General features: G+C 35.3%; 1 protein-coding gene and 1 pseudogene across 7 annotated transcripts in view; one reads left to right on the plus strand and one right to left on the minus strand.

The window, feature by feature from the left end:
• Positions 1 to 14,511, plus strand: part of LOC149769616 (putative RNA polymerase II subunit B1 CTD phosphatase RPAP2) — a 47,280-nt gene extending 32,769 nt beyond the window's left edge. For all 6 annotated transcript variants that reach the window (XM_089949810.1, XM_089949806.1, XM_089949808.1 and 3 more), the window contains 3 exons: positions 8,657 to 8,737; positions 13,419 to 13,487; positions 13,946 to 14,511. In XM_089949810.1, coding sequence (XP_089805936.1) covers positions 8,657 to 8,737; positions 13,419 to 13,487; positions 13,946 to 14,099 — 304 coding nt within the window. In that variant the 3' untranslated portion in view covers positions 14,100 to 14,511. The remainder of the gene's footprint in view (positions 1 to 8,656; positions 8,738 to 13,418; positions 13,488 to 13,945) is intronic.
• A 1,606-nt stretch (positions 14,512 to 16,117) lies between these two features.
• LOC149769617 (uncharacterized) lies at positions 16,118 to 24,143 on the minus strand (annotated as a pseudogene). Its single transcript, XR_016419114.1, has 2 exons — positions 23,146 to 24,143; positions 16,118 to 22,250 (listed from the first exon to the last, which is right to left on the minus strand). The product of XR_016419114.1 is annotated as an uncharacterized LOC149769617 (transcript).
• Positions 24,144 to 24,263: the final 120 nt, after the last annotated feature.

Genomic DNA, 24,263 nt, shown 5'->3' on the forward strand with positions numbered 1-24,263 from the left:
TGGGTGTTCGCTTTGATAGTCTGGAGTTATTATAAACTTTGTTTTATCTGTGATAAAATCATTTAATTTCGGTTCTGGTGGTCCTTCATGCACTAGAGGGGGGACATCCGACCAACCTAGTACGGATCTTATCGTGGACTGATAAATATCAACGGCATAATCAGGTGAATGTATCTCAACCGTAGAAGATAGCGTCGGTTCATGAACGTTAATTGATATTTTTGATTCTTTTCCGGTTATTGATTTTATTCTATATTGAAATTCCTCATTGATCTGTTCGATCTCATAACTACCAGTTGGTATTCCAGCAACAATCCAGTCAGGTGTTCCATCGGGTTTGTTTTTATTAGCAAATACAAGCGAATTATTTGCTTGTGTACCATTAAATGATTTCAATCTGATATTTGGCCAACTATGGTATACTTGTAATTGCGCTAGTGCAATTTCATTTGTGTGAATTGCAGTTGGAAAATTGATACTAAATTCAGGATTAATCGAGCTTACTGAGATCATCGTGGTCTTGTGCGGGGTTGTGTTTGTCACAATCTGCTGGAGTAATTCCGTCATTATTAATACTCGTACCTTTAACAGCACTGTTATATATTTTAATCATTTCTGAAAACTCGAAATCAGATATAATTCCATCACTGAGACTCGCTGATAGCAACGAAGAGAACTTCGAGTATGCGACCGTCGCTGTATGTAATTTTATCATGTAATCGGATAACTTTTCATTCGTGCAAGTACATACTTGTTTTGCAATGATATTGAACACACCTGCAGTCGTTGTTGTAGCTGAAATACAAATAGTTACAGCTACTGGTGCCATCATTGTTATTGTTGATAATATCACACCGGTTCCAGCAACAACAGCGGATACTGAATAAACGATTATGTCAACGATAACTAGTCATCGTCGATATTTTTTTACTTTTACCGTGTATTGTTCGACTCAATCTTTTAACGCTGCCTGCCATTCACGTGCTTGATTATACCTGTATTGAGATGCATAGTCGATTGAGGTACTCATTATATTTTATGCAGTAACCAAATGAGGTATTTCAGCTATAAATTCCAAACACCACCAGTAAGATGTTGCAGTTAATTTCTTATCAGCTGCTTCCAGAATAAATATTTCTTCGGTTCCGCTATTTAATATAACAGATACAACCCCGGAAAACTTATCAGTTGAATGGCGCCATGGATACGTTGTAAATATTTCAAATTTTGCAGCACTAAACACAGACAGCCTGTACATGCCAGTGACTGTTGCGGTATATTTTATAGTTTTATTTTGCTGCGACCAGGTTGTGAATCCCAATGATACTGTGTATACGATGTTGGTAATATGCCTGGGAGTTATTCTGGTTGGAATTTTAATCAAATTGGTTTTATTAACAATCTCAGGAATCCCCGCTATGATGTTTTGCTTTGTTTGTTTGATCGTGTCTAGGTTAGTTTTGATATCAACGAGTTCTACGTCTGCGACCAACGGATTACCAAAAAATTCCTCTGTGGTTTCATTAATTTTTCTAAAATTTCTGCGAAGATTTGTGAACGTGTTTACGTGAACGTCATACTCAGCCCGCAACATGGATAGTTTGCCATCTACGGTGTTGTAGTTGACGTCGACGTATTTTTTTGTTGTTGCGTCTTCGTCGGATGTTGGATCTCTTAAAACTACTATCTTAGTCCCGTTCATGCTGAGTTCACCCGTCATTGTGTCACTGGTATTTTTCACGCGATTAGCAACACTTGCTGTAATTTGATTTCTGATGGTTGTAAACGATATACTTGAATCCCTGATTTTTCCGCTGTCAGTAAACACATGGATATTATCCGTGACCGCACCGAGTACTCGTCGAACTATATCATTCCATTTGATAGTGCTGGTTTTTAGTTTACCATATCGATCTTGAAAAATAACAACCTCATCTGGGTCAACTCCAGCCAGGTTCATGATATCAGCAAGTTCATCTTTAGTCGCGTACTTTGACAGATCCATGTCATCGGATTATTTCTTAACGCGTGAAGATCTTCTTCCGTAAATATCAACCATTATATTTTAAGATCTAAGATCTGTTTAAAACGAATTGGTTGCTTGTATAATCATGCACGACTTTATGTGGCGGTTTGGATGATTTTGATATAGCATTAAGTACATTAATTGCCTCACGGCCACATAATGGCAGATCTGTCATTGTTTGTGTGGGTGGCGTTGAATACCAAACTTGCGTGTGAAGTGGTGCAACATACTTGATAAACTCAAGCGGTGGAGCTAACCCGTATGAATCAAAATAAACGATTCCACATGGATCAACTGCATATGATACCCAACGAGTACCAGGTCCTAAATTCGAGTCAAGATTAATAATACCTGTTTCGAGTTTGTTTGGTTGTTTTGGTAATTGATCTCGCATAAAAATACCTCTAAAGGCTTTTATTTTTAATCATTTAGCAGCATCAAGTAAATCAAAATTTGATGCTGGAGCATCTAACGAAGTGATCCTCGAAGCCTTAGACCTCTTCCCCAACGAGATTCCGGTAATCTTAGGCCGCGTCCCTTTTTTTTGTACCCCTTTCCTGTTGCTTTCTTTAGAGCCATTCCAGCAGCTGTTCCAACAGCACCCAGTGCAGCTGCTTTTGTTACGGCTGGAGCGGCAGCAGCTATTAACGCTGGAATAGCCGCGAGAAGTGGAAAAATACCACCGGTTTTAATTGAGTCCTTAATCGCACCCGCAGAGAGATTAAGTTTGACGCCTGTTTTTGATTGTTTAGCGTCATTGAAATGTTTAAGTTGACGTTCTGATAATGATAGTTTATTTTGACTACCCATGATCTGATCTCGCTTTAGTGATATTTTCATTCCGCAGTTTTTTGCTGAATTTGATTGAAGGTTTTTAATCTGACCAGGAGTCAGACTGACACTAACGTGATGATATGGCATTTTATGATAAATACTTGCCACGCTTCAAATAATGATTAAAGATTTTCCACTGGTGCATCAACGACTCTCATTCGACCACTACCACCTTCAAGTAACATGGCTTTATTGCTGAGTATAACCGCGATTGCTCTGTAGGTGCCGCAAATAAGAGGTGGACCAACTATATCAGGAGGAGGGTTAGTAACACAAGCTCGAAAGTGTACATCAATGACAGATTGTTTGGACAAATCAAGATGTTCCAGTGAAAAATAATAAATCGGATAGATTTGTAAAATCTGTGATATTTGCAAACCGGTATCCACATTTTGATCACGTCCCATCAATGACATCAAACGATGATATGCATGCGCTACGTGATTTTGATCAAAATTTAACATTTTATCTTCAGCTGGTTCTTGATGTTCATTTATCCGCAAGGAAACTTCATTAACTCCAAGGTCGTCAAATATCATGTGTGAACGTTCTTGATTATTCGTCCGAGCATTATCTTGCAGCGCAATAAAAATATGTCGCGGCGCAGAAACACCTTGCTGTGATGCTATATTCCATGTAAATAAACCATTAACAGAACTTTGAGTAGCATCTGTGGTTACTGTTAACCGTGATAGCAATGATTTACTGCCTTGATCCGTAAAAGAGAGTAATTTTTGTTCTTCAGCAATAGATGGAATCATTACTGGCATCCACAATGAAAGCTTAGTTATATTTACTTTACCATCAGCAACACCAGCACCTCACCAGATTGCATCATTATCATCACCTTTTCTTACGAGCACAACTGTGTGTTTAGCTCCAAAGATGACCTTTCTAACATTTCTGCAAAATCCAAAGATGTGAGACCATGGAATTGCACATGAAAAATTTCTATCATTTCATGACAACGCTGCTCGGCGTGTTGCAAATCCTCAGTTGTATCTCATATTAACACTTTTTATAATATCAAATTCACCTGCTGGTCTAACTTCATGTTCAAAATCATCTGGTTGTGGATCAACTGAAATATTTTGTGGTGCTCGTAACTTAATATACTGAACATGATCAGCGTAGTCAGTAATATCCTTAGCAAACATCATTGTTGGACCAGCTGATCTTGTGTAATCATCAGAATATCTCGCTAGACCAATTATTGTTGTAGCAACATCAACATCATTCTGAATTGATTCAATATTTTTTCATCAATCATGTATGTGGCGCTATTAAACAGTGCCATAATCCCGTTGTTGACAAAACCAACACGCAAATTGACACCATATGGCGTATTAGCTACAACATTCGTTACAAGTCTACCTTCTACTTCAATAAACACCTCAGGGGGCAAGAAATGTCTACTTGTATCATGAACCTGTAATTCGATTCTCCCCCGCTGATTTGGTTGTCTTGCGTCATAGGAATAAAATTGATAATCATGTACCGATTCATTTTTGATGACCGGTTCATCCATGTCAAATGCTGAGTTGGACATATGTTTAAACATTTTATTATAATTACCATTTTTCCAAATGGTGATCTAAATTATCATTGTCGACGAAGACCGCCCTCTGCTATTAAATTTGCTGTTATATTTCTTTCTGCTTCTTCAGATAATTCCGCTAGTTTTTGATTTGCAGCCTGATTTATTATTTTACTTACGTCTGCGGGCATAATTTCAGTACTTGCCAGTTTTACTAGTTGTCGTTTTCGTCGCATTAATCATGCTAGTCTATCTTTGATCGCCGAGAACACCTTACCAGCAACATTGACAATTGCACCAGGAGCTTTTTCACGAACAACATCGATAGATTTCATTGATAATTGTTTTGCAACAGGTGCTACTTTTGGAGCTATTCTTGTGAATAATCCCTGTACAACATCACCAAGTCCTTCTCCGTAAATAGCTCTGTAGATTGGCAATCGTGAGTTTACCGCTCTGACCTGTATGGATTTACGATGATTATTGTGTACTATCATCTTATTTTATTTACCATTTATCTAACAACTAATCACTGTAATCATCAACAAGTTCATCGATAAGTTCTCGGTAAACTCCGATATCCATAATACCGCCTTGAAATAATCGCCGACAAATATCAGCTGCTTGTTTAATTATTTCTGGTGAATTATTTCCGGCACGTTTTCCTCCTATGAGAACTTCTAACCATGACACATCATTGAGGATATTATCAGGACAAACAAGATTATTTCCCAGACCACTTCCCATTGCTCCTTCTTCTGTTGTTTTCTTAAATAGTCTTAAGGGTGATCTTTTTTCTGTTGTTTTCTTAAATAGTCTTCAGGGTGATACTTCTTCTTCCTCACTTATTGTTCTGAGAGATTGTGATACTTTTGATTCTTTTTGTGCAAGATACATGTCTATTTTTCTGCGATAATCATTATATACCTCATCATTAGAATAAACTCTATCTTTATTGAAATATATACGATATATCCATTTATGCCAGATTTCAGGATTACTAATATGAGCAGGACTATATTCAGGTTTTAAAAACCTTTCTTTTTTATCTTTACTTTCTGCTGCAAGTTTTGATAATGTATCAGTATCACTAATTTCTCTTATGAATCTGATGCCCATATTGGTAAATTTATTGCTCAGCGTAATCATTTCCCTTTCATCATCTTCCTCTTCTTCTGGTTTTATTATTTCACGATCTTTCATATCACCTATCTCAATACGAAGTTCTCTAATACCTTCAAGTATTTCCTCACCAATGGATTGAGGCTGAGCCGCAGCTATATCAGTTGGAAGATCTCGTAAAACATCCTTTGTTTTCTTGGTTCTTCTTGCTATTTTTTCAGTCTGCGCTGCAGTTTGTTCTAATACTGGAAAAATACCCTTTTTCCTCTTCTTATCTTCCTCGGCAATATCTCCCCATATAGTTTTTTCAACAGCCGCTGCAACTTTCTTAGTAGCTGCAGTGATGGGTTTAAACAGTTTTTTAGTGTCCTCTTCGTACTCAACTTGGGCTTGTTGTTGCACTTGTAAGTTTTCTCTGAATGAGTCTCTGACAGGAAGAAATTTTTTGATTGCTTCTAATCGTTCTCAAGCTATTCTTGCAGTATGAGATTCCGGATGTACCATTATTTTAATATAACATAATGATTTAATTATAGCAGCAGAGAGAGGTGTAAATTTAATTAAACAGATATCATTAATATAATGCACAATTGTGCATGGCTGATTCAAGGAACAACAGATAAATGCAACAAAAGGTGCCATGGAGAATATTGCAGGAGATTTGTAAAAATTGCCACGGAGATCGATATAGAAGTCTGATGGCGTATTACAGGAAAAAAAAAAAAATAAACCCAAAAATAGAAAAACCACCAACAGAGATAGAGTATTATTTAAAATTTAAAGATCCTCAAGATTAGCAGCAGAGAGGGTGGTGACCGCATCCCTTGTTTGTCTGGGTCAATCGATGATGCGGTAATGTTAATGACCTCTATGAAGGGTCACTATTTTTTTTTGTCTAAAAAACGTACGTGACGGATTAAGTGGTCTGTTCACCCTCTCTGCTGCTCATCAGTTAATGCCATTTTTGAGCAATTAATAGAATACACAACCAGAGATCTCGGAAACACTTAATTACGCGTATTTGGATGCCAGTTTTTGATCTGGGATGCAGAAAATCACTGAGGCAGGAGTCCTCCGTACGCATGTACACTGTAATAGGTGTGTGGCAAAATTCAAAGACTTGCCAGTCCTGGTTCAGCCACCTGCTTTGTGGGAAAATGTGCTATCAGTTAGCTGTGCTGATATTTACAATGACAGTATTCAGTGACTGAAAGACCCCTTGATGTACATACATGTTGCCATTAGAAGAGTACATCAAAAAGAACATGATGTAATAGCTGGGCAGCAAGTTCAAAGGCTTTGACTGGCAGCCGGGTGGGAAAAATGTACTGATATTTACAGTGATTGAATTCAGAATCAGAAACACCCAGAGATGTACATGTGGTCATTTATAAAATGACATCAAATAAACAACTTTAGCTTTCGTTATTGTTTTCATTTCCGAATGTATCGGAATAAGTAGTGCACAAGAATCAAGACATGTTGAGCCTTAGACAAAATGCCATTTGTAAATTTGGATAAGTATTTTGGGGCAAACTTACAAAGATTGTAACGAGATTCAGAAGATTGCTAAAGCTGGTAGAATTGATAGTTCGGATAGGACACTAGCTACGTGTAAAAAAGTGTGTGATGCCTAGCTTAGTGTTTGGAATAAGTCCTTACTTGGATTGGCAAAATTCAGTAGCACTCTGATGGACGAACGAGAGCTATTTAAGAGGTACATTGACTGACCATACTTTTTTTTTAATGCCCCTCACCTTAGCCCAGTTAGTTCTAGTGTTGTAACAAACTGTATTCATCAATAGATCAGTAGCTAGGCCTAGTTTTGATATCATTTACACTGACAGACAAACTCTTGCCCATTCACAAGCATATGTTTTGATAGCTGATTGACCATTAACCCTTTTCTGAGTAAGGTAGCAACTATCAATTTCCTGCATGATATCCTTTGATGATAAAACATACAAGCATGTGTTTTAAGATCAGAATCGGTGATCTGGATACATATTAACTGCCTCTTGTACACTATTTCATCATAAAATTAGTTTGAAACTGCAAGTGAACCAGTAGGCTTTATGGGAAATAATGGTGGACTTCGCTAAGTCTGGGATGTACCATTTTATTAGATTGTCCGTTTTCGTAAATCATCGGGCAAATATTTTCAGAAAAATATACAAATCATTGATAACAAAGCCAAGCTATTATTTTATTAAAGATTTAACTTTAAACTGCAAATTATGTAGGTCAGAAATGTATAGGACAATGCTATGTTGTGGAATTCACGAGATGCGCTTTAAGGTCTAAGCTATTTTCTGACTTGACATGTATTTGCGAAAATACGGGAAAAAAACAGCAAATCAGATACTATTTAACCATTGCCTAAAATTACTACAAGGACCTAGACAAATAAATAAACCATAAATTTGCAATCCTGTCATTGGACTGTTGTAATGAAGCTATATTAAAGTGAGTGATTACATTACGAAAACCTCTCCGTCCAAAAATAGATGCACTCAAGTCTGTGTTGATTCTGTAGGAAAAAAGGGACTGCAACTTTTGATGGTGGGGCTCCTATTTTTACCAAACTGGGAGTCCTGGACTCCTAGTTTTAAAATCCTAGCGAGACCTCTGACAAGGAAATCAATATATACCCCTGGAAAGAACTATCAACTCATGGGAAACTGCTGGCAAGCTTTCTCACATAGTCCACATGGAGACTCAGACCCATGCAGAGTTTTGATGTCAGTGATCTGTAATGTGAGTACCTTAGACCACTTTGCCACCCATGTCCCCACCCCCCAAAAGGTAATAAAGCAAGAGATGACTTGACAAATGTCAGCCACATGGCTAAAGAGAGCTATTAAATCAGTGTGCTCTGATCTCTCACATAATGAGGTACAACTAATGAAGATTTCAGTTCACAAAATATGAGTAGCTTCCATTTGTGTGACATGGCCTTGCACAGAGTTAACTGAATCATGTTAGGCTAGTGGTAGCTGCACATACAGCAACTACAACCTTAGACCCAGGCATGAATTTGTCACTTTTAATACTAAACAGGTATGTTATAAAGTACATTATTTAATTCATTTTTCATAATTAGTGATTTGCTTATTTCATTTCTTCTATCATTTCAGAATACCAGAACTGTTGCCACCATTAAAGATAACACTACAAGATGTTTTCACAGAGCTGAAAGAACTTATTGCAACATTCAGGTACTAAGAAGGTGAAAATATATAAAAGCTAGTGAAATTTCTTCTTTTGATTTAGTATGCATAGAAACTACTCATTAGTACTGCAATATTACAAAAGTATATGTAATTATTTATATGTATAAATGTATATGTATATTAAAAATCCTAAAATGACCATGTTTGATGGACATGACAGACGAATGAACTCAAGTGACCATTTGCTTACTTGACATATCAGACATTGGATGTAAGGTGTGTTTAATTATCCTATGCATTTGTTTTGGTCATTATTATTTCCAGTTGTTTAAATTTATAGGCACAAAGTACGAGACAAAAAGAAGGTGTGAAACTTTATCTCCTGGATTTAAACAAAGTTTATAACGACATCATTGCCCATACACTATGTACTATGAAGAGGTATGAAACTTTATCTCCTGGATTTAGACAAAGTCTATAACGACATCATTGCCCATACAGTATGTACTATGAAGATGTGTGAAACTTTGTCTCCTGGATTTAAACATACCTATACAGTGGCCGAGTGGTCTAAAGCGCTCTTCGTTACGGATCACTGCCATCTCACCTCTGTCTGAGGCGGTTCGAGTCTCAGATTCAGCCAGTGTGGGTATGTGAGAAAGCTTGCCAGTAGCTTCTCGTGGGTCGGTGGTTCTTTCCGGGGTTTTCCCGGGTTCTTCCTCCACCATTAATACTGGCCGCCATGTATAGCCTATCATGTGCTGAAAAATGGCGTTAAACCCCACAACAACAACAACAACAACCTATACAGTGTGTGCTGTAGATACATCTCATACCATGTGCTTTTTGACTGTACTTACTGTAATAATGTTATTTGCAAATTGATTATAAATAGTAATTACATCTTTTATGTCCCTGTTTTTATCTTATCTTTAACCCTTTACAGCACAATGACACATCATCCCCAAGCACTTCGCTGCAAAATTATACTTTTAACTGAATTCCATGACAAACCTGTTTAAGACACCAAAATACTGCAGGATGAAACAATTAACATCTGTATCTCTCATTCATACAGCTGTCAGAGTGAAATTATTTTTACATAAATAATTCTCAATCATACGATTGTCAAAATGATCCTTTTTACATCCATAATTTTCGTACAAGTGGCTGTCAAAAGGAACCTATTTGAACCTATTAACTCAATCGTATAGCTGTCAGAATAAAACTGGAAAGTAAATAGGAAGTAAATCCATCCTTTCTTTGCACAATTAAAAAAACTGTTCAATTCAGCATACACTTGTTAAAAAGACATAGTCATTTGAAAAGTTATGTTACAGTTGAAAGATATTCTTGATAATATAGACTTAGAAAAGCCTTTCTTTGGACAGCTACATTAATTGTTACCATCGTTTCACGAAACATAGATAGATGTAAGTAAATTAGAATTTCCTAATGAACCTTTTTGCTAAAATTACCAGATAGACATGTTTGCTGCCTAATTTCTGTTACTTCATCTTGTTGATATGATAAAAATAAAACATCAATCTGTCAAAAATAGGGATGTTTATATTGTTATTTAAATCTTATTATGTGTATTATTTTCATAATGGTAGTTTTGTAAGGGTTATTTAATTAATAACAACTTTAAGTCCTAATTTTCCCCAATGATTGTAGTTCTTTTAAAGATGAGTCTTTCTTGTTTAGCACTTTCATCCATTCATAATGTTTGAAGGTTAAATTGTACTGTTGAATACAATATGCATTAGAGAGAAAGCAATTAGGTTTGCTTGGCCATTTTCCTGAACTCATTTCTCTGTCAGATCACGTAATGTTCACACAAGTAAACATGTGAGCTCTGGTGAAATGCCAAGCTGACCTAATTGCAAGCTCACTAATGTGTATTGGTGTTTTATGTAATAGAATACTTTGTAGAATTGGGCTTTCTTACTGTTACTATCAGTCTTGGAAATGCTATTTTGTGGATTGATTCATTTATTTATTATAATCATTTGTTGCAATTACGGTGCTCGAGCATTCATTTAAGACAATTTGAATTTATAGCTGTATTGGATTTACTGTGATCTCATTTAAATACATTTAGGGATTTATATCATAGTGATATCTTATGTACTGTTGACACATCAGTACATTATTGACTATCATTCAGAATACCATTGGAACTCATTCGAATTACTCAAAAACCATTGGAATTGAGAGAACATTTTGGATTTTAGGATTTCATTAACCACAATGTAAGTGATCTTTAATTCTATAACTTTGTATTTTATGGAAATAAAAACATTTTGGTTTTGTTCTTTCTTGTTACTTATTTTGAGAACATAGAGTTTTAACAATGTATCAAAACCTTTAGTTGCTAATTTTAATATCCAGCAGTACAGAATATTGAAGTCATTTAGGTATTTAGGTAGAAACAAGAAAAATCCCATCACTACATTGGATGACAAAAATTGATCCTCTTCCACAATTTTAAAACTGGTCTCAGTTTCAGTAGGTAAAATTCTGGTCTTTTGTTATAAGACTTAGGTTGATCATCCTTGGTTATTACAATCTATTCCATGTGTCTGGATCAAAATAACAGTATATTCCACTTCTTTGGATCATATAGTATATTCCACTTGTCTGGATCAAATAATAGTATATTCCACTTGTCTGGATAATAAAAAAACAGTATATTATACTTGTATGGATCAAAATAACAGTATATTCCACTTTTCTGGATCAAAATAACATAATATATTCCACTTGTCTGGATCAAAATAACACATTACCCCAGCATGTGTATAAGATTGATTATGCTTCTTTTCCACTCATGCTACAATATATACTTGCCAAGTCAAGTCCAAAAATATACAATATAGATTCTGATCTGCCATCACATAATATGCTGGCAGATTAGGGTCTGTGATTACTAATTACTCCTAAGAAATTGCATAGATCCAGATCTGCTGCACACATAAGACAACAGATATTGGTCTGTGCACTCAACTTATAAGTAAGTGTATATGATATTTTTAAAAAATGCACAATTCATCAGCTTTATTTAAACCACAATTTAAGTGGAATATAGTGTTAAAAGTGTGTTTAAAGAAAATCAAACGATTCTACTCCACTTAAATACAGGGATGGTCCTGGCTTTTAAAAAGCTGTCGCCAAAAAAATCGCCAACCTCAATATTTTGTCGCCAATTTTCAAAAAGTGTCGCCAAAAAAAGTAGTGTACATTTTTCCAAGTGTTAATTTAGTCTATTAATGTAACAGGCAATGAAAATTACAAAAGATGGATTAGTTAATACTTTAATTACAACAAGCATTAACAAAATGTTACAAAGTGTTACATGAAGATCCGTCGCGATTTTAGGGCTGCCCACTTGTTGAATGCAGTTTCAAAGTCTAATTTTTCACATCTGTACATGCTGATTCTTATTAAATTCTCGAGAGATGAGATGCAGAGCTTATTTCTGATGTCAATTTTTATGAGGTTCATCTTACTGAATCCACATTCACAGTCCTCAGTGCTGACAGGTGACACCAGTAGTCTCTCAGCAGCCACCCACCCACCCCTTATGGCTAGCTTCACAAAGCTTGTAGCAAATTGCTTCCTAAATCCCAAGAATGATCACTGAATGCTGTATAAATTCACAGGGATCATCCTGGGCTTCGCCAATGTTGCAAATTGCGATTTTTTTTCCTTATTGGCGACAAAAATATCAAGGCGGGGCCCAAGTGGGCTAAAGCGATCTCTGTTATGGATCACTGCCATCTCACCTCTGTCTGTGTGGGTTAGAGTCTCGGAATCAGCCAATGTGGGTATGTGAGAAAGCTTGCCAGTAGCTTCTCGTGGGTCGGTGGTTCTTTCCGGGGTTTTCCCTGGTTCTTCCTCCACCATTAATACTGGCCGCCATGGATAGCCTATTGTGTGCTGAAAAATGGCATTAAAACCTACAACAACAACATATCAACCCTATATTAGGTGGAATTTGGGCAATCTTAGCAAGACAAATGAGAAAAATTTGGTTTAATCAATCTTAACTTGGAATGGTACAAGGCATGGCTGACCTGGGAAAAAGATGAAAGCTCGTTTCAAAGAATTTTTTAAACGTGTAATTTTGTCATAATTTTGACAAATCCTGTTATTGATTTGGTTGTCATGCCAACCAAATGTCATCCCTTGTATGCTGAAATAAAAAGATTACCATTACTCGTTAAGTATTCACAACAAATTACCGACTGTATATCCTCACTTATGAGCCAAGTCCAGATTACCTACTGTATATGCTCACTTATGAGTTGAGTCCAACTGCAAACAACATAGACCCTGGTCTGATATCATATAATGCGCTGGCATATCAGGGTCTGTCTTGTTTGTTCTACAGATTACTCCTAAGAAACTGCAGAGACCCAGATCCACTGGCATATTATGTGCCAACAGATATGGGTCTGTGCAGTTTGCAGTTGGACTTCTTATATATACAGTACTGTCCAGAAAATTATTTTGTTTTGTACCAAATACAACCCATATCAGATGCCATCTGACTGACTTGAACAACTTCTGTGCAAATGAGGCAGTTCAACCTGCAAATTGATTAACAGAGCAATAGATACAATCATATGAAGAAAAATAATGCTGACTTGACAAAAGTTGGTTAACAAATTTATTACATGTTAACCTTCCTGCAAGTTCTCTATTTTCATTCTATTTTCAGCTTAACAAGTAAAAATATTCTCTATAAACCTGCAGAATGGATGCTGGTGTGTCTAATTCTTCTAAAGATGTAAGTTGTATATCTCTCTCTCTCATATATATATATATATATGTGTGTGTGTGTTATTTCAAACTATCATTCTTTCCTTTCCTTCATCCCATCATTGCATAGTTAAATGTGTACATACATGTAGACTGGTACAGATATATCTATATATCTATCTACCTGCTTATCTATGTCACTCTATCAGTATAGGGTATAAATCTGTTTGCCATATGTGCACAGATGAATTTTCAGTACCCAGTGTTTGATCACCATTAGGATTTTGATTATGTCCCTTGAAATAAAGCTTAGAGGGTCATTGCTATCCTAAATGGTGGCCCTGTCCTACAGAAGGATCATTGTTCATTGAGTTTTTAAATTTGTCATTGCAACCACAAAATTATTGAAAATTGGTGCACCACTAAAAATGGTGAATTCACAATATTGTCTTCAAAATTCTTCGACTTTCTTTTTATTTATTTTAGGTTATCAAAGAAAATGAAGGCTCTTGAAGATTCCTTCCAAAGTGTTTCTTCAGAGAAGTACTTCACCATTCTTCTGAAGGGGATTGGAGAAAGCCCATTTACCCTGGATCATTATGTTGTGGACATGTTACATCAGAGAAAGCAAAGTTACTGAAATGAATTTTTTAAAAATTACATGAGTTGGATTTATCTCAGTGGTTTGCATCTACAGACACACAAATGTATCAGCAGCCACATAAATATATCTGCAGCCACACAAGTGAATGAGAACTAATGGCATATTTTTCTTGTTATAGATCTTGGAACTGGACTTTACAATGAGAAGTTGAGGTGGGGGTAAGAGAAACATCACCATCAGGAGTTTTAACCCTCAACTGCAAGTTCAGAAATGATCCCATTAGATAACGCTTATATGGACAGTAACAAATCAGAAAGCAGAATTTTCATTCTCTTTATCTGGCTTTACATGCCACACAGAATTTATAGATCAAGCTTTAAGAATGTTTTGTTTATCAGTTTAAGGATGTTTGGTTTTATCAAATAAATGTATACTGCATGACTCGAGAGATGAGCATTATGTTATGTCACCAGTGTATCACCACTCCGGTGGCTAAGTGGTTAGAGCATCTGCCTCAGATGCAAGAGATTGCGGGTTATAGCCCAGACCAAGTCATACCAAAGACTTATAAATTAAAATGGTACGAGCAGCTGCCACACTTTTAGATCAGCATTAAGAGGTTAGTTTTAGGACTGGTCAGCCTGGTGTCATGATAACGTGACTGGGTAGAATATGATACTACATGTTTGCAGCATGATGCCCAAGTGCTAGACATCACTGTAAGCTGCCACACTGCAGACATTTTAGCAATATGACCGAAATTTGTTTAAAGCTATGTTAAAAATCCAAATCAAACACACTTACACCCAAGTGCATCATGAAATAAACAAAGAGGGTGATTGAAAGTAAAAATGGTGGTGTTGTGATTTCTGTCTCTTATTAAATAACACAAAAGAAAAAATGTTTCCATTGTTAGAATAATCCACATAACAAACCTATGAAAGAAAACAATACGGTCAGTTTAGGATCTATGGAAATCATTATCAATTTACAACATCTTGTAAATCTGCAGCAGAGGTTGTTTGTTTATTTTCTTCTTAGACTTTTTCCATTGCCATGGACATTTGGGGATGATATACACATCTATAGAGATACAGAGGCAAAAACAAGGTCATGGTGCGTTTTAGTGAATTTTTTTTTTTATTAACCCCGTAATAGGTTGACCAATGGGTCGGGGAACCATCCCAGGGTCACCTTACAATCAAACATTTCTGGTTATCAGATAATCTAGGGATAATAAATATAATCTACAGAGAAAGTAAAAAAGAAAACACACACACACACACACACACGCATATACACAGGCATATGGCACACAATCTAGGTGACATGGCCTTTGTGATATTACAATATTTTGTTCCTGTTTACCATCAAGTCAGAGACAAGTTAAATGTTCATTGTTGAGGTCCATTTTTGAAGAAATTGGTCCTCTTTTTTATTTACCTTAGCAATGTATTTTTCAATGTTCTTATGCATTGCAACTATTTGCTTAAAAGCAAAAATATAAGGATTTTTCATATTGAATCTGCAAGTATAAATATAATATTTTGCCAAAATAAGCAGAAAATTACCCAAACTGTCCAGTTGTTCACTTCCTAAAAATATTTCTTTTTTGGACAGATGTACAGTATTTGGGCAAAAAGATGCAAAAACTTCAATAAAACGGTACCAAAACTGTGAAGTAATACTGCAGTCATAAAAGAGATGCTCAATACTTTCAGTTTCACTCTTACAGAAAGTACATTTGTTGTCATCAAATATGTTAATTCTTTTAAGAAAATCATTAGTAGCGATTATTCTATGGATTAATTTAAAGTTAAAAGAGATCAACTTGGTATCCTTGGTACAGCATTTTGCCTGGCTATATATATCAGACCACTCCTCACTACTTATATTTTTATTAAATACTTGCATCCAAGTTTCTTGCTTCGCAGTGTGTTGCCTTTTAGTTTCCTGTAAAAGATCTTTGTAAACAAACTTGAGTGAATCTTGTTTTCGCAAGTTCGTTATTTTATCCTCCTGCTTATCAAAATTATTATGTACTAGGTGGTTTTTTATGGCATCTTTCCATGCTTTAGGAATTCTGGATATTAAGGAGAAGTATTTCAAGAAATCATCGCTTCCAGTTTTTTGTTTTATTATCTCAAAAGGTATTAAATTACCGTGATCATCTACTAGATCGTTCAGAATTTCAAAACCAGCTTCTGTCCAGGATTTGTATTGATAAATCATTTTAGGGGGGACAAAATTTAAAATACTCATGGATAGATACTTGTTAGGACTTTGCGGTTCTTCTTTCCATTTAGATACTGCCAAAATTACATCTTTCCAAAAACTGTTTTTAATGAACTTATTAAATTCTTTTTATTTCCTTCTCCCTAAATTCCAAATATCCTTTTTATTTCTGAGTCTTGTTGTATTGACTAAGTTCTGCCACGTTCCATCTTCCTTTTCCAGCAATCTTTTAACCCATCTTATCTTAATATACCTAATGAATGAAAATATGTGTATCATATTTAGTCCTCCCTTGTTTTCTGGGGAAACTAGTATATCACGTTTTATTCTCTCTACTTTTCCACCCCATACAAATTTAAATAACGTGCGATTTAGTTCTGCTTCAGCTTTTGCTGATGGGTTAGGAAGTGCTGAAAAAAGATGTATGGATATGGGCAGAACAAGAGTCTTTACAACAATTACTTTACCAACTATTGACAGATGTCTTTGACTCCAGCTTGCCAGTATTCGTTTTGCCTTTGTTAGTTTCTTCATATAATTAATTTCCACCATCTGTTGTAAATCTGGAGAAAATTCTATGCCAAGGAGTGTAAAGTTAGAAGAGGACCAAATTAGGCCCATTTCGGGACATATTCTTTCATTAGAAAAATTCCTGTTTCCAATCCAAATAGCTTTTGTTTTTGTTATGTTACATTTAAGTCCCGATAATAGAGAGAAACCTTGCAAGATATTCATAGTTGCTTCAAGAGAAAAACTAGATCCATCAAGAAGAATAAAAGTGTCATCGGCATACTGACCCAATTTATATTCACTGGCGTCAAAGATTACTCCCTGTACATCCACGTTTTGCTTTAAAGTTATAGCTAAAATCTCAACCCCAATGATAAACAAATAATTTGCAAGGGGATCTCCTTGACGACATCCTCTTTCAAGTCTAAAAAAAGATATGTCCTTTATTTATGACACAACTATTAGAGTCATTACAAAACAGTTTAAACCACTTACAAATGGAATCACCAAAATTAAAAGATTGTAGAGCTTCTTCCACAAAGATCCAGTTAATTGAGTCAAAGGCTTTTTCGAAATCTATTAACAATAATAAACCATATCTGTTTTCATTCTCAAGTTGGTCCATGATATCATATAATAGTCTGGTGTTTTCTCCAATGAATCTACCCTTCATATATCCTTTCTGAGTATTGCTGATTATTGATGGAAGAACCTTTTTAATCCTAGCTGCAATTGCTCCCGAAGCAGTCTTATAATCAGTATTTAAAAGTGATATAGGTCTCCAGTTTTTAAAATATCTTCTGTCATTTTCCTCCTTTGGTAGACGTGATGACTCCTTGAGTTTGAAAATCTGAAAGTTTTCCTACAGTATATCTGTAATTTATTGATCTACATATAAATCCCCCCAGAGACTTCCAAAAGAATTTATAGAACTCTACAGTGAATCCATCCGAGCCAGGACTTTTTCCATTTTCCATCCGTTTTAGAGACATACTGAATTCATTAATTGTAAGCAGACCCTCGCATGATTCTCTTTCCTCTCGACTAAGTTTATTATTGTGATTAAAAAATCTATTTCGAGTTTCTTGAGTAGCCTCGTCTTCAAGCTGAGCAATTCTACTTTTGAACAATTCCATATAAAACTGTTTTTGTGCTTCTAAAATATCTATTTGGTCAGATATATTTGTCCCATCATCTAAAATAATTTCCTTTATTGTCTTATTAACATAGTTTCTTTTTTCAAGATTTAAAAAGTACTTTGTGCTTTTTTCCCCAAATTCGTACCATCTAGCTTTAGGTCTTAATATAACACCTTCTGTGTATTTTTTCCTAGATTCCTCTAATTCTGCTTTTTTTCTCTCTAAATTTTCCAGAATTTCCCCATTTATGTTATTTGACAGTCCCCCCTGAATTTCTATTATTTCCTGCTCAATTTTCTTTAATTTTTCCCGTTTCTCTTTTGATTTCCTAATAGAATAACATATAGTTTCAGATCTTATTTTCATTTTTCAAAATTTCAAAGAACATTTGGTTGTTACAGGAAAGAGAAACTTGGAGAGAGTCATCTTTATTTCCTCCTACATAATATTCATTTACAGTGTCAGTTATACACTTTTTGACCAAATCAGTATACTCAATGTTCCTCAACAGTTGGGTATTAAATTTCCAATATCCTTTTCCCCTTGGAAATGTTGAAAACACCACACTCAAAACAATAGCTGAATGATCAGTCTTGTACCCTGGTAAGATACATGCATCAGCTGTATTCATATGAATGTCATCCGATACAAGAAAGTAATCTAGTCTACTTTGTTTCAAGGGAGATTTTTGCCTCCAAGTATACATCTTTAAGTCTTGGTTGGAATTTCGCCAGGGATCAATTAATTCCAATTCGTTTTTCAGGTCTTGAATCGCTGCCCTAGACTGTTGGTGTTTGTCATGTAAAATATTATAAGTATCCAAATCTAAGTCTTGAACAGTATTCGAGTCTCTGCACATTATAATTGATGAGTTCTCAAAAAATAAAGTCTCCTCCTTTAACTTTCTAAAAAAGCTAGGATTATCATCATTATAACCATACAAATTCACGAGGGTTATTCTGTTGCCATTAATTGTAATATCTAAAATAATAAATCTCCCTTGACTGTCACATCTTTCTCTATGAATTATAAATTCAAAAGTATTTCTAAAAAATATTGCAACCCCAGCACTCTTACTAGAGCAGTGGCTAAATATACATTTGTATCCCCATTCAGGTGCCCACTATATTTCATCGTTCTTTGTACTATGAGTTTCTTGCAAGCATATTATAGATACATTCTTTTGTTTTACCCAGTGGAAGATATCCCTTCGTTTTAAGACTGAACCTTGCAGGCCTCTAACATTAATAGATATAATTTTTATGTTATTATCCATGAAAACAGCAGAAATTTTACACATACATATTCTTGTACAGGAATGTATGAAGTAATTATCACCTTGAGTTTATCATATGCATGGCTTTCACACTCACACTCACACAGAATACAAACATCCATGATAAAATCATCCATGGTGTTACAGTAAAGGCTGTAGCTTTGGCTGCGTTTAACATTGATACAGTATACTAAGGACAACAAGTGAAACAACTCCATTTGCGATAACTCTTATGCACCTCTGACAGACCTTTCTGGAGCTAAGACAGTTTTGTAAACCAAACGGCACAGATTAAAAAGAATATAAATTACAACTTAATGAATGAAAGAAGGGGTAAAAGGGAAGAAAAAGAAAGGGTGAAAGAGCGCATACATGGAAGTGGTGGGTGATTGAATGTATGAGCAAAAAATGTGAGACTGAGAGATTTATCGTGGAAGAGTAATGTTGAGAAAAGTGAGTAAACAACTGAGTAAATGTGTATATGAGAGTATAAGAGTGAAAGATGATTTATAAACTAGTGAGAGAATTTATTAGGGAGAGATATAACAGTGGACCAGCAAATAAACAAACATATTAATTAAAGATAAAATTGGTGAGGGAAAGAAATGTCTTATAAACAAAATATTAAAACAAGTTAGAGTAGAAAAAGGAGTATAAAAACGAAAGTTCACATTCCTATTCGGTCAATTTCATAAGTTCACAGAACTGCATATTACACTTATAATCTAATTTTCTCATCAATTTCATCATAGATGTCAAATCTTATCCTTTTTCCTGATTTGGTTTTACCATACACAGATCCATTGAAGTACCATGCACTGTCAATTTCTTGATGCCTAGATAATTTATTGATAAGTTCAGTATTCAGTCTGGTTTCAGGTTGGTTATCAGTATTTAAACATCTTATATGTGACAGTATCTTTTGTAACTACGAAGAAACTGCAGTTAGACATCACCAAGAAGTTTACTACAGGAAATAAAATATATCTTATATAGCCGTCTGAGTTTACAATTATATGTAAAAGTTAGGTCATAATTATTTGCTTCAGATTTTTTTTAAATTAAAACAAAATGCATCTCTTCATATACATCACACTTGGAACCAGGTTCAGTATTTGGTCAATGCCAAATAGATCATTGGGTCATGTGTTTCTGATGGCTGAGCAACATGACACATGGCACAACAGAGGTACATGTTTTCTTTTTTAACAACTCATCAAGTTAAATTTACATGACAAGACTCTAAAGCATGGCAGGAGAGACTGAAGTCTTAAAGACCACAGTGATGCATCAAGAATTTGGATAATGTCAAACCATGAAAAGTTACAACTGATATGTGCGGATGATACCTTGTGATGCTGCTTATTTATGAAACACACAAAGAAAACAAGCAAAATAAATGTTGGTTTGTGGAAAAAACCCATTCGTACATCTATCCATGGATAAATGGAGCTTTTCACCACCATGAGCAGTTTTCACTTGTATTAAGGATCACACAAAGTTCTATTATTTGGTAAAACTTGAATCTAATGTGGATAATTTTTTATAACGATTTTGTTATGTTCCTTAATTTAAATTCACATATTTTCAACTTTTTGGTTGTCATCTTCTCGGTTCTCAGTGGATAATAAAGCATTCGCAGTAGCTGGCATTTCTGTTACCTCACTGTGAACACCTTCTGCCTCAGGCTTGTTCAGTTGTTCTCTAGACTTGCCTTCCAATTTGTTGTTGTTGTTGTTGTAGGGTTTAACACCATTTTTCAGCACAAGATAGGCTGTTCATGGCGGCCAGTATTAATGGTGGAGGAAGAACCCGGGAAAACCCTGGAAAGAACCACCAACCCGCAAGAAGCTACTGGCAAGCTTTCTCACATACCAACATTGGCTGAATCCGAGACTCGAGCCAACGCAAACAGAAGTGAGATGGCAATGATCCGTAACAGAGAGCGCTTTAGACCACTCAGCCACTCGGGGCCCCTCCAATTTGTTTGCCTTGTGATCATTTTGCAGATGCTTTTCAATATTTTCAGACTTTTTCTCAGCTTGTCCTTCTGGATCATTTTCTAAATTGGTCACTCCATCAGTGCTTTTATCTTGATATGAAATCAGGGTTGTGGTGCCATCGTATGTCTGGAGGTAGATGGATTCTGTTGATGCGGGTTGTATTGAAATGGATGATCTTTTTCTCTCCATGTTCTCCACTTTTTCTGCATTCTCCTCTTTGTCATCTGAATCTTCATCCTTATCTTCCTTTACTGCATCAGAGTTTGTATACTTGTACAAAATTTCAGGGTCTGACTCAATGTCTTCTGTAAGCTTTTTAAGTTCTTTATATGTCTTGTTTATTGATGCTTTGTCTATGGCAACTAATAGGTTTTGCCTGGGACAAAAATAGTTTGAAATAAACCCTCTCTTGAAACCTTCAAAAATGCATTTCAAGAGCAGTAAAAACCATTCTGAAGGGCTGTTAAGCTTATTTACATTTTTCCTGAAAGCAGTATGTATCACAGCATCCTCTGTTAATGCTTCCAAGTCTAATACTCTTTCATTACGAATAATACTTATTAGTGAAACTATATTGTTAAAATTCATTGATTTGCTCATTGAAACTTGATGTTCAAAATCCTTTCTTGCAAAAGTGTCATGTTTACTTCTCATGAAATTGGACATGAACAGCCTCTAATTTTTGTGTCTGAACCATCGAGCTCTGTGCTGGGATCCAAAAACACTATCTCTTTTCCCATCTCTAAATCATCAATAATTGCTGACCTCAGCTCTTTCTGGTGCTCTAGGTAGAGACTAAAACAAGGTAGAGGAGCACATATCCTAAATTTTGTAGGTAACTTTGACACAACAAAGCAAGGAATGACGCTGATAGACAAGGTAATAATGTTGTCACCCCGCTCTACTCTGGGGGTTGTCCTCAGCATGGTAGATATTACTATGCTGCCATCCTTGGCATTTCTTCCTTCCAGCTTCTCAATATTCAATCTTTTGATTGGTATACATGGACAGACTTCACACAAATCTGCAAAATTAAAGAATGGTGGGGATAAAGTGTGTCCAATAAATTATCAGCAACAGCACAATCTGGCAATTGATGAATCAGCCAATGCCTGCATTTTTTTATTTGTAGATAACCATAGCTCTTTTTATTTGCCTTAGTAGAGGGAAATGTATAATTTAATTATTAAAACAACAAAAATTTAAACATTAGTAAAATATTGTAGGCAGAATATACTTAGGAAACTTACTTTATTACTCTATCATAACATGCCATCCTTCTCTTTACTAGTAAAAATGATAGTACAAAATAGTAATTTTGTAAACACCATTTTATTTCACCTTTAGTTTAAGATTCATTGGAAGACAAAATATTTTGTTCTTAAATGAGGCTGGCAATGCAAAACTGAACATAAAAATATGATCCTATTGTGACATGCAGTGTTTTCTGATTTCAGCAAATAAAATAGCCTCTTACATTTGCAAATGTGTTAGCAATGAAATTGCATTTTTAAATTTTTCTTATATTTCAGTGTGTATTCATTTTCTAAACTGAAGTTAATTTCTCAATATGTTCCTGAGCACTGATTGAATTACAGTACTACAGCCAATATGGGTAGAGCACAGATGCATGCTTTGAATGCATACTGGTTAGAGACCAATTCTCGCCGCGTACAAATTCTCGCCATAGTAATAATAACTTGTGACCGCACACGAAGTTTTGGTTCCTGTTTAGAAAATAAGAAGAATGATTTAATCTCACAAGTCCGAGCGAAAATAAGCATTAGGTAAGTCCATTAAGTAAAGAAAATAACCAAAATCCCCACTTTAGCCCCTTACGCCTCCATTTACTGACATGGGGAGTCATGTGGTACAATTAGCATACATAGGTCAACAAGAACTACATCATAAAACAATACCTTGATGTAGGCTCCCGCTTTTATAGCAGATGTTGTAAAGGAGAATTACAACATTTCCACAATAAAGCATCCTCAATTAAGCGTTTTCCTTTTTCCACACTTCTGCAAAAGCACAACAAATAGCATGGCCGCAGCATTCATATCTAGTTTATTATCAGATCGTGTTAACACAATTCCACTTTCATTCACGGCATCTCCAGACTCCATATTTTACTTGCAAAGAAAAGTCAAGGGGCAATAGCCAGGGAGCATTGATTATTATATTTCTCCCTAAATGGGGGAAACAACTCTTTTAGAAAATATTACACTGAAACACAAATGTTACCCTTCTAATGCACCATTACTATCAACATGAAAGCAGCTATCATTTATTCCAGGCCTTAATAAAAAATCTCTAAACTAGTAAAATTAAATACTTACTATTTTGGGACAATTAAAAAATAACCAACCTCCTAATTGGCATTTAATATGTTTTATTTATCTTTCTTTTGGTTATCAAACATGTATATGAAACAGCTATTTAAAAAAAAGTCAGCTGACATTTTTGTGCATAATAATGCTTCATTCTCACAATTTTAATAATTCATGAGAAAGAGAAATGATGATTTTTTCCTCAAATAAATCAACACAAGCAATATAAAAACTTAAAAATAACATATTTCTGATGAATGTTACCTACAGCGGTAAAGACAAGAAATAAATGACTTAATTTATTTTTAGTAATGCCAAAGAGGTACAGAACTGAAAAACTTCAATTGGCTGTGTCATCTGTAAAGCAGAAAAGGCTCACAATTTCAAAAGCATCTAGGGAATTCCAAGTCCCTTGAAAAACTGTAGAATACCATGTCAAGGGGAAGGTACAAGAAAAGGCCCCTGGTAGATGTCCAGTGTTAACAACAAATGAAGAATTGTCCATGGTCAATTATATGAAGTATTCGGCACAACAATGTTTTCCACTGACCAGAAAAATTACCAGGCAATATGTAATTACCATCATGAAGCATAATGGGCGCCATTCTCTATTTAACATGAATAAAGGTCACAGCGACAATAGTTCCGAAAAAATTTTAAGAGACATCCTGAACTATCAGAGAAACATGCTGAGCCACAGGACCGAG

The sequence above is a fragment of the Sinohyriopsis cumingii genome, unplaced genomic scaffold, assembly GCF_028554795.1.
Source record: "Sinohyriopsis cumingii isolate HCF-2022 unplaced genomic scaffold, ASM2855479v2 utg003461l, whole genome shotgun sequence".
NCBI classification, from domain to species: domain Eukaryota; kingdom Metazoa; phylum Mollusca; class Bivalvia; order Unionida; family Unionidae; genus Sinohyriopsis; species Sinohyriopsis cumingii.